General features: G+C 26.3%; 1 protein-coding gene across 2 annotated transcripts; it reads right to left on the bottom strand.

The window, feature by feature from the left end:
• Nucleotides 1–1,256: 1,256 nt before the first annotated feature.
• On the bottom strand, nucleotides 1,257–5,655 carry ARPN (plantacyanin). 2 transcript variants are annotated; one of them, XR_014360954.1, is made up of 3 exons: nucleotides 5,333–5,655; nucleotides 1,508–1,763; nucleotides 1,257–1,477 (listed from the first exon to the last, which is right to left on the bottom strand). XR_014360954.1 is itself a non-coding variant. In XM_028232818.2 (2 exons), exons 1-2 carry the CDS (start codon nucleotides 5,499–5,501, stop codon nucleotides 1,564–1,566), a joined length of 369 nt encoding a protein of 122 aa, XP_028088619.2. In that variant the 5' UTR covers nucleotides 5,502–5,655; the 3' UTR covers nucleotides 1,257–1,563. The 2 variants fall into 2 exon arrangements, 1 of the variants encoding a protein (XP_028088619.2); XM_028232818.2 differs by having other exon boundaries at nucleotides 1,257–1,763.
• Between the last annotated feature and the right edge of the window lie 5,719 nt (nucleotides 5,656–11,374).

The raw sequence follows: 11,374 nt of genomic DNA, 5'->3' as shown, positions 1-11,374 counted from the left end.
TGGTTCGACAAAATAAATTCGGTATGTTATTTATTTATTTTGTTTGAGTTTATTTCAAGTTATTTTATATACACAGAAGATTGTTCCAACACATACAACTCGTTCAAACCATTACATGATCAAAAACCAAAGAGAAAACTCAATGTACTTGGTTAGGGTTTTATCAAAACCTTAGAAAGAGGAGAATTAGCCACTCATGGAAGAGTGGGAAGAGGTAGAGGAAAATGAAGCCACTGTGAGAGATATTCTTGAAGCTTGAAAAACCCTTCTCTTCAAATCCTAGCCTCTCTTATCCTTTAGAAAATTTCAAAACCCTCATCCAACCTTTTTTTCTGCCTTTTATAATTCCCCAGCATTCCAAACATGTGTAGCAAATTTTTCATGCAAATTGAGGCATGGTCGCACATGCGAGAAATGTCACCGCACGTGCGGTGAAGGCTGCGCGTATGCGAGAAAAACCTTATGCACATGCAATTTTTGCAGCCTCTATTTGGCTCATGGATGGGCTGCACATATGGGAATGGTCTTTCACACGTGCAAGAAGTGATGCCAATGATGGTTTTGGTCTTCTTTGTTTTCATCTTTTTTTTTTTTTTTTTTTAAAATTTGCCCCAAAACGACAAGTTAGGGTTTCTGGGTTTGGTGATTGAAGATGAAGAGAATGATAGGAATGTCATTTTCTATTTTAATTTTATCTTAATTTAAAAAGAAAAATAGACCCAGTCTCGAACACGGCAAGTGTTATACAAATTTTGTTAGTTTGGACGAAAAAAAGTAACAATTGCACTTTAACCCAAAACTGCAAACGGATAAGTGGCTATTTCAAAATGATAAGAGATAAAGTATAATTGGCCTAAACCACAAGGATAATACAGATTTTGCCCAATAAAAAGAAGAAAAAATTTAAAATGATATTTTTACTCCCACTTGACCCTTTTTTTTTTTTTTTTTGATTAATCCATTTTGCCCTTTTAGATGTTCATGTGCTTCTTTGTATTAGATGGATCGGTCACATGCTGTAAGTTAAACTTGTCAAATAATTAACTTATCATGCATTTGGAGCATGCATGATTATATTCGACGAGATATCTAATTATTTGTCAATAATAGGGTGCATGCGTGCAATCATTTAAAAGAAAAAAAATAAAAATGAAATAATCTCACATTACCACATGTCGTTGGACATGCATACCCACACACGGGACCACATTAAAATTTGATTAAATTACTAATTAATTACCTCGTTACACAAAGCATTTGAAATTATACGTGGTTGGATAAAAAATCTCACTAAAACAACATAGTGCTACAACAAAGGCATGGACCAATGCCATACATGATACATTTATATTACATAGATAGTGGTTGACGAAGGCATGCATACATAAATATGCTGCTCATTCAAACCAACTTTATTTCCTTAATATATATGCTCACTAGTACCTACCTCCATCACTCTCTCTCTCTCTCTCTCTCTCTCTCTCTCTCTCTCTCTCTCTCTCTAAACATATATATATATATATATAGATGGGATGGGAGCATGAAGAAGAGGGTATGGGTTGGTTAAGCTGCAGTAACAGCAATCTTCATTCCAGAACCACAATGGCCAGGGAGAGAGCAAATGAAGAAGTTCTGACCCTTGACAAGCTTGATTTGATCTTTCCCAGAAGAAAACACTCTGGCTCCACCTTGTGCCTTGCAACTATCATAACCAGCCTTGTTCACACTGACCACATTGTGTGCCTGTGGGCTGTAATTGAACACTGCCACAAAATTCAAAACTTATTTAGATCATAAACATATATATATATATATATATTGATTCAAAAAAAAAGTAGTACAGGAACAGAGGATTGTTATAAACATATACTAGTGCAAGAGTTTTACTGTATAAGATTTTAATAAGAGGATTGCTATATATCATGATTGATTTTAGTAAGAGGGTTATGTGACTTCACACAAAATAAACAAATGAAAAGTTGTGTGTGTGTGTGTGTGTGTGTGTGAGAGAGAGAGAGAGAGAGAGAGAGAGAGACTCTTCATAATCAAAAAGATTAATGGTAAGATGACTAAATTTTGTATTAAATTATTTAGAGGGCTATTATGTATCACTTTTCTTCTCTCTTTTTTTCTTCTTTTTCCACTCTTTTAGAAGTAATGCTACTTTTATCATCTTTATATGTCATTTTTAATATATCACTTCATGTGTTAGCACATTATTTGACATAAACATGAGTGGTAGAACCCATTACACCAATGATGGATTGATTATTTTAATCTATTTTATTTTTATTAATTATTTTAAGGCCTATTTTGAGAAGTGAGTTAAAAGTCACTCCCTAACTTTTAACTCACTTCCCTCTCTCACAAAAAAATTAAAAAATAATTTTTAACTATCTTCTTAAAACATCCCTAACTAAAAAAAAGCTTTCCAACCCAACTTCCCAAACATCATAGGTCTAATAAATTTGAAGTACATGTACACAAATACAATAATTATATATCAGCTATGTTATTCGGACTTGGTACACACATTGGATATGAATGCATGTCTTGGTTTGTGTTTGTAGAGTAATTTTTAAAATAAAAAATATGAAAATTTATTTGATTTACCATTTTCAGAAATAGTTTTGAAAAATTGTTTTAGAGATAGAGTTTTAAAAAAATTGATTGATTTGATGTGTATGAAAGAGAGAGTGATTTTGAAAAATAGAAAAAAATTGTTTGATTTGATTACTCTTGAAAATTTGTTTACAGAGAATTTTTTCCAAAAAATTTTCTGAAAAACAAACCAAACAAACTTAAATATTAAGGGTCGTTGAAGTGAAATAAATAAGTATATTTTTTAATTTTTTTATAAAAAGATATGTAAAAAAATAAAAAAATGAATCTAAATAAGTATATTTATTTAAAGAAAGCCAAACAAACACTTAGTATTGGGATATATATATATATTAAAATAAGATATGAGTACATGACTCATTATAGACACACAAGTGTATGTATATATATAGGAAAATGATACGTAGGGTCCGTTTGGGAAGAACTAAAGTGGGTTTTTTTGGTTATTTTAGTCACAAAAGACAAAATAGGTTATTTTAACCACAAAAAACAAAACATCACATCCAATCTATAAACATTACACTCTTCTCTTACAAAAAAAGTCAAAAAAGCCAAAAAGCCAAAAAGCTCTTCCCAAACTAAGCTTTTTAGCCCAGGTTAAAATAACCAAAAAAACTAAAAAGCCAAAAAACCAACCCACTTCCCAGACGAAGGCGTAGTCTACTTTGTGAACTCATTTTCTATGCCAAATGATATGCAAACAAGATAATTGGTTCATGATTAGAAAATAATGAGAAATAAAGTTGACTTATATGTTTTAATGAAGTGTTATATTATATTATATATTATATAACATTACGAGATAAGATGTAAATTATGTAGAAATGTAATTGAAATTAAGGGATGGTTTGGAATGATCTAAATAAGTATATTTTTTAACTTTTATGAAATATGGGTTGGATATGGGTTGGGTATAAGTTAGATTTAAAGTGATATAATAGAGAGTTGATGTGATTTAAATAAGATAGTGACTTTTTAACTTTTAAAATTTTTTAAATTCGGACAAACAAAACCTAAATAAAAAAAATTTAAAGTGAAATTTTTATCAATTATTTATGTTAGAGGTTATAAAAGTTCCTTTTCTAGCACATGTAAATTTCTCACTCCTCAAAAATGGTAAAAAATTAAAAGATCTAAGGGTCCGTTTGGCAAGTTGATTTGTGTGGTTATTTTAGTCACAAAAGACAAAATAAATTATTTTAGTCACAACAAACAAAACATCACATCTAATCCATAATCATCACACTCTTCTCTTACAAAAAAAAAAAAAAAAGTCAAAAAATTAAAAAGTTCTTTCCAAACCAAACTTTTTAACCCAGACTAAAATCGCCAAAAAAATCAAAAGTTAAAAAATCAACCCACTTCCCACACGGAGGCTAAATATTTAAATTGAGTATGAGTATTGACCACAAATTTCACACCTTTATATATTTGTCATTATTCTGTGGACACGAATAATTTGAAAAATAAAAAATAAAATAATGCATGCAATACATTAATATAATATAAAAATTAATATAATAGATCTTATTTGCTGTGAAATGTGAAAAACAAGAAATGTTAACCACTTTAACACTTCTCCTATAATAATCTTAGAGTAAATTACACTCCACGTTAATTAACATTTCTCCTATAATAATCATGAGTAAATTACACTTTCCAATACAAAATTTATTTTGGTTCTTATTGTTCCAATTTAAATAATTTAATTCTTACATTTTATAATTAAAAAATTAAAAAATTCTTACACTTCAAATTTAATTTCAATTTAATTTTTTCGTCTAAATTTTTGTTATATTTTTTCTACTTGTATGCCTCAAAATAAGTATCCCAAAATTTTAACCTCTAAACTCTAAAGCCCCCTTTGTTTGGGGTTATAAGGAGGGGATTGGGTTTGACAGTGAGGAGTGAATTGAGATTAGGGTATTTGTTTTTTAGAGATAGGAAGGGGACTAGTAATCCCTTGGTATTAGTAAGGAAGAGGAAGAGGGATTGGTAAGAAGGAGGTAGAGATGGTATTAGAAAAATAGTGAGGAGAATAGAAATTTTTTTATTTTTTTTATTTTTTATATATTGGAAATTTTTTTAAAATATAATGTTTATTTTTTTATATTTTTTTATTTGTTTTATTATTTTATATAAAAATAATTTAACAATTCATCACTATTAATCTCCTCACTATACTAACAATTCCTTCATTATTAATTTACTATCCATCTCCTTTATTTTACCTTCCAAAACAAACGGGAGGGGGACAAGGCACTTGACCAGTTGTCCATGTACGTGTTTCTTGAGACAACAACGAGAAGATCAGAAATTTAAGATTCGAGTTGCATTATAATCTAATTTACTAACCCCAATCGTATGGCAAATAAAAAAAAAAAATTGAGTTGATTGATCAAATTGAAATTAAAATTAAAATATCAAAGACTAATTATTCAATTTAAAATAATAAAAAAATAAAATAAAATTCGAATCTAAGGTCTTGTTTGGAAACCTTCATTTTTAGTCAAAAAGTTAAATTAGTTAAAAAACCAACAACTCATACCAAAAAGTCAAAAATTTTCTTTTCTCTTTACTTTTTGCACATCTTTTTATAAAAAATCAAAAAAATCATCCCAAACATACTAATTTTTTTTAGCTCATATTTTAGCTAAGTAGCTAAAAAATTACTCAATTAGTCTGTTGCCAAACGAGACCTAAATCTTACCGAGTATGTCACCAGCTCTAAAGCGCTTCCCCTTGGGCCAGCCGACACTGTTAAAGGTCCAGCCACCGGCACCACCCACCGTATAGGTAGCTGCCTCTGCAGTCACCACCATCAGGCACAGCACCACCGCCGCCGCCGCCACCACTGCACTGCCTCTTCCCTGAGACATCTTCTCTCTCTCACTACACTAATGACAAGCAACAACAAAAGATTGGGAAAAAAACCTAAAGAGAGTGTGTTAGCTTGTGCGTGTGTGAGACAGAGAAAGAGAGACTTCTGTACATTTCTATGCAAGTGGAAGCATGCCCATTTATAGAAGGGGTTGTCTTTGGTTGGGTGCTTGGATTTTGGTTATTTTTTAAAAAATTAAAATCTAATTTAATAAAATAATAATAAATTAAATATACTCATCATTTTCATATAATTTTATTTTTTATTAAGTGAAAATCATTTTTAAAAATATTTTTTATATTTATTTTTTTCAGATTAATTTTTATTTTTGCGAAAAAAATTCAAAATATTGATTATGTAATTGAAACCAAACAAATATGATCTTGAATTTTTACGCATTATTTAGGAGAAACATGAACATGTGTGGATCAGGTGTAAATCTTAAAATGCATTAATTAAGGTACTATTTGGCATCTCTTATATTTAACGTGATTGGTTTTAGTTTTTTGAATTCATTTTTTTAAAAACAGAGTTTTTTATTTTTCATATTTTTTTTTGTTTTTAGTAAATACTTTTTATATTTTAAACATTTTTATTTTTATTTTTTTAGATGCACTCTAGTTAGATGTATTTAAATAATAAAATATTTGTGAAATTTTTTTAAAAAAAATTAATAAATATACAAAAATATAAAAAAAATGTACTGAATTTTCTTATTTTTTTGGTATTTAGTGTATTTTTTAACAATTTTTTTCACAAATATTATACTTTTTAAGTGTATTTATGTTAGGTGTGTTTAAAAATTTTAAAAAAAAATCATTGAAAACATTAAAATACATAAAATAAAAAAATAGAATTTTCTAAAAATTGTTTTCTGAAAACCACAACCAAACAAGTTGATTAATATTTTTTTTATCCTTTTACCTTTTTTTAAGTCACATTATTTCTCTTCTTTTTTTGGACATCTTTTTATAAAAAAAGTTAAAAAATATAATTATTTAAATTATTTCAAACACCCTCTAAATCTCAACAACCTCAAGGAGTTGACTGAGTGATAAATATTTAAGAGGTTAAAATCTAAAATCTTGAGTTCAAGCCATCTTAAAGGTTGTTAAAGATTTACTTGATTATTAATTTTAAGATCTTAAAATTAGTCAAGATAAAACTAGTTTTAGATGCCCATTTAGAGCTCGTTTAGGATGAAGATTTGGGATAATATAATTATGACTCTGTTTAGGAAGTGGGTTGGTTTTTTAATTTTTTGACTTTTTGACTATTTTAGCCAGGGCTAAAAAGCTTAGTTTGGGAAGGACTTTTTGACTTTTTAGCTTTTTTGACTTTTTTTGTGAGAGAAGAGTGTAATAATCATGGATTGGATGTGATGTTTTATTTTTTATGGCTAAAATAGCCTATTTTATCTTTTGTAGTTAAAATAGCCAAAAAAACCTGGAATAGCTCTTCCCAAACAGACTGTATATAAGATAAAATACGTCATTTTAATCAAATATGATAAAAGGTCACATTTAATTTATAATCATTTTATTTTTTCTCTTATAAAAGTCAAAAAATCTATCTCAACCAAAACTTTTTAATCCCAAACTAAAATAATTAAAAATCTAAAAAATTAACTCACATCCCAAAAATAAAAAAAATAAAAAAAGTTCTCAACTGCAATTTTTTCTTTTTTGGTGAATTTTTTTGACAGGGGCAATGTTGGGTAACACCTAAAATAATCACATTTTTATGAACTTTTGTTTATTTTTGTACTTTTTTTATTTGTTTAGTTGAGCAGAATTTTTAAATGTAATTTTGAAAAAAAAAATTTATCAAAACGAAAAAAAGTTAATAAAAAAAATATTTTTACGAAGTTTTGGACTTGGGTTTTTTTTTATTTTTTTCACAAAAAGACAAATTTTTTGTAAAATAAAAAAAAAAACACATACAAACAAAATATCACATCTAATTCCATAATCATGTCACTTTTTCTCTCATAAACATCATATCTAACTATAAAAAAATCTAACTATCTTTTCAAACACAAAAAAAAATTTCTCCACTAATATCCTACAACTAAAAAAATCTACATAAAAATCCACTTCCCAAACACCCACCTAATAAATGTCAAGGTGACGAAAGTAGGGAGTGTTTTGGCTCTGAAAAGAATAAGGTCTATCAACTCATCCTCGTTCGCAATAATGACGTATGATTGAGATCGAATATGTATAATATGAAATTTATATATAAAATAATAATTTTAAATAATTATAGATTGTTAAATTTGAATTTGTAATATTATTATTCTTTTTATTTTAAAATATTAATTTTTTATTCTATTTTTTTATTATTTCAAAATATTAGTTTCTTTTCTGAGGTCAAGACACAATAATATAAATTTTTATTTTATCTTTCTTTTAAAATTATTAAAAATATAAAAAAATATAATTATGAAAATTGATATTACCAAAAAAATATATATTATAAAAAAAATTAAATTCCCTAAATTATTATTTTGCGACCGAGGGGATGTAGAAAAAAAAAGAAAGATAAATGTGGGGTGGGGGCCACTAGATGAGACCACAGGGGGTGCTGGTGAGTAAAGTTATGAGGGTCCACGTGCGAGAAACAGAATGTGTCAGACACTCATGCTTTGTTTCCTGCTTTGTTTGGTTTGTGTTTTTTAAAAAATTTTGAAAAAAATTTTTTACAAATAAGTTTTCAAAAGTAATTAAATCAAACAAATTTTTTTAAAAAAATTTCTCAAAACTTGTTTGGTTTATAAGTTTTTCAAACAAATCTCTCTCTCATACACATCAAATCAATTACTTTTTCCAAAACTCTCTCTCAAAATAATTTTTCAAAATATCTTTTGAAAAAAATCAAACCAAATAACTTTTCGTACTTTTTATCTCTAAAACTCATCTCCCAAACTCAAACCAAACATACCCTGAAATTTTGGTGGTCCAGAATCAACGGTAAACAATTTTAGATACTCGAGAAATATTTAAAATTTTATTTAATCCCTATATTATCATCTAATTTTATTTTAGGATAAATTATAAATGCATTTATTGAGATTTGATTAAAATATAAATCGCCCATGATAGTTTTAGAAATTATATTTCATCCCTTGATATTTTTAATTTTATAACAAATCGTTATTTTTATTAATAAATTATTAAGTCAATTAACAGTTTTTAATGATGTTATAAATATCTTTTAATTAATAATTTAGATAATTTTATTATTGTATAAAAGAGCAATAATGAAATTTTTTTAGTTAATTCTGTTAAATAAAATTTTTAACAAGGAATATTTATAATTTTTTAAACTACAAGAAACAACCTGTACTTTAATCAAACTTCAAAAAGGGTATTTATAATTTACCTTTTATTTTTAGAAAAATGCCTTAGACCCCCAGCTGGGGGTGCTGGGGTCTTCTCCTATTGGCCCAAAAAACTGTTTATTTTTTTTTATTTTTTTTTTTTGATTTTCGGCCATTACCAGCCCCCCACGTGGAGGTGGGGTGCTGGGGTCTCTCCTGCTGGGGTCTCCAGCAGGACCGTTATTTTTAAGTATTCGCGTATATAACATTTTATACTCTTGAATTATGGTTAAATTATTTATTTAATTTATAAATTATTGATTGAATCTATTATATTCTTAAAATATGTAAATCAATTTCTGTTTAATCTTTAAATTATCGATTAAATTTATAAATTTCTAAAATATTTAATTCAAACCTTTGTAGTCACTAAAATAATTATAAAAATAAAATCAAGTCCATAAATATTATAAATTAGTAAAATGTCCTAAATAGTTAAGATTTTATTTCAAAAAAATTAAAATTTTATTTTGCATTTAAAAAGTGTTTGTTTCGCTGTGTATTTAAATTAGTATCAGAACTTAGTTTCTCAGTCTCGCCAATAAAATTGTATGAATATTAGATATATTGAATAAGTAAAATCAAATAATTTAAATAATAACATTTACAAATAATAATAAAATAAAATAATATATTAATCAAGATATAAAAAGAATTCAACGAAAATTTTGAACACAATCAATTAAAAATCATAAAAAAATCCGACATATAATATTAAACAAAAGCAAGCAAGTTGCCATTGTAAAATATTGAATAAAATTTTAAGATTTTTTTTAAAATAAAATTTTAACTAATAGGGTCTTTTCAGCAATTTATAATATTTATGAGTTTATATTTTATTTTTGTAATTTTTCGGAGACTAAATAAATTTAAATTAAATATTTTAAGGACTTAATAGATTAGATAAATTACAAATACACCCCTTGAGATTTAATTAAAATACAAATCACCCCCTGTAATTATGAAATTACATTTTGGGATGTTTTGAAAAGTTAGTAAAAAGCTGACTTTTGACTTTCTACCAAGTTTTTTGGCTTTTTTGGGAGTGATTTGAGAAGTTGGTAAAAAACTGACTTTTTTGATTTTTGGTTTAATATTTATTTATGGCATCAAATCAAAATAAAATGATCAATATACCCTTGCCAAACTTTGAAATTTTAGGTAATTTGTTAACATAGAAGGTATTTAGGTACTTTCACGAGGTAGCTTTTTTGTCACTTGCCAAATGCAACAAGGCAACGTTTTTGGCCAAGACAGCTTTTTTTTCACAATGCCAAAAACGCAGCGTTTTTGGCATCTTCCCAAAATGACACTTTATCTCATGAGGTTACTAATTTCATAACAAATCACTCTTTTTATTAATAAATCATCAAGTCAATTAACAGTTTTTAATGATATTAAAAATATATTTTAATTAATAATTTAGGTACTTTTATTATTGTATAGGAGAGTAATTATGAATTTTATTTTTTTAATTAATTCTGTTAAATAAAAAATTGTAATAAGGGATATTTGTAATTTTTCAAACTACAGGGGACAATATGTATTTTAAGCAAACCTCAAAGGGTATATTTGTAATTTATCCTAATAGATTCAATCGATAGTTTAAGGATTAAATAGATTTTGAATTATATATACTTTAAAAACTTAATAAACTCAATCGATAGTTGAAGGATTAAAGTGTAATAAACTCAAAATAATAATAGGTTGTCAAAATTTATTTAAGTGTAAAGTCAATTAAAATTTGAATTATTCAATATTTTTTGAGTAAATTTTTAAATAATTTTTTTTTAGTATCTAAAATTATTGCACATTAGATTTAAGAGACAATCATATGATTAGTAAAATATAAGGGGTAATGTAAATAGTGGCTGTAACCGGAACTATGTGAATGTGATTATAAATTCTTATAATTTTAGTATTTGAAATGGATAAAGGTTCTTATAACAAAATAAGCATTAAATTTTTAATTTTGTTAATTTAAATTTAAATTTTTGATTTATTTTTAATCTAAATTATTTATTTATTTTTGTTAAGTAAAACTGACAGGATTCAATATAGGTGTAGGAAACATGTCTAAACTACCATTTTTTTTTATTAAATTTAATGATTAAAATGTCAACTTTTTTTTATTTTTTATTTTTATCATTTTTACTTAACCAAAATAAATAGATTGTTTAGATTGAAAAAAATATATTTAAAATTAAGATGTAAATTGATAAAATAAAAAATAAATATTTTATTTTATTTTAATACTCAAACTCCAAATTTTTTTATTTATAATTTTTTTCAAAAAATAATTGAGTCCACAATATTTAAAATTTGAAGCAACCTTGCTTCAAGTCCACATGGAGGGTTCAGTTTCCATTGCCGTAGACCTACCACATATTTGTCTCGATCGTTTGAATGGTTCAAAGTTGTAAAACTCATCGTGAATATCATTTATATAAAAAATTAAAAATTACATTTTTATTATTAAAAAAATATGG

Source organism: Camellia sinensis, chromosome 2 (genome assembly GCF_055761805.1).
Source record: "Camellia sinensis isolate YWXY chromosome 2, ASM5576180v1, whole genome shotgun sequence".
NCBI lineage: Eukaryota > Viridiplantae > Streptophyta > Magnoliopsida > Ericales > Theaceae > Camellia > Camellia sinensis.
The sequence above is the reverse complement of the archived record's forward strand: the minus strand, read 5'-3'. Positions and strand labels throughout refer to the sequence as shown.

Bases quoted from the DNA above. Each gene is read 5' to 3' on its own strand.
- ARPN (XM_028232818.2), bottom strand. From the start codon at position 5,501: ATGTCTCAGGGAAGAGGCAGTGCAGTGGTGGCGGCGGCGGCGGTGGTG. The intron at 1,764-5,332 runs GTAAGATTTAGG...ATTTTGTGGCAG, and splicing joins TAGAGCTGGTGACATACTCG to TGTTCAATTACAGCCCACAG.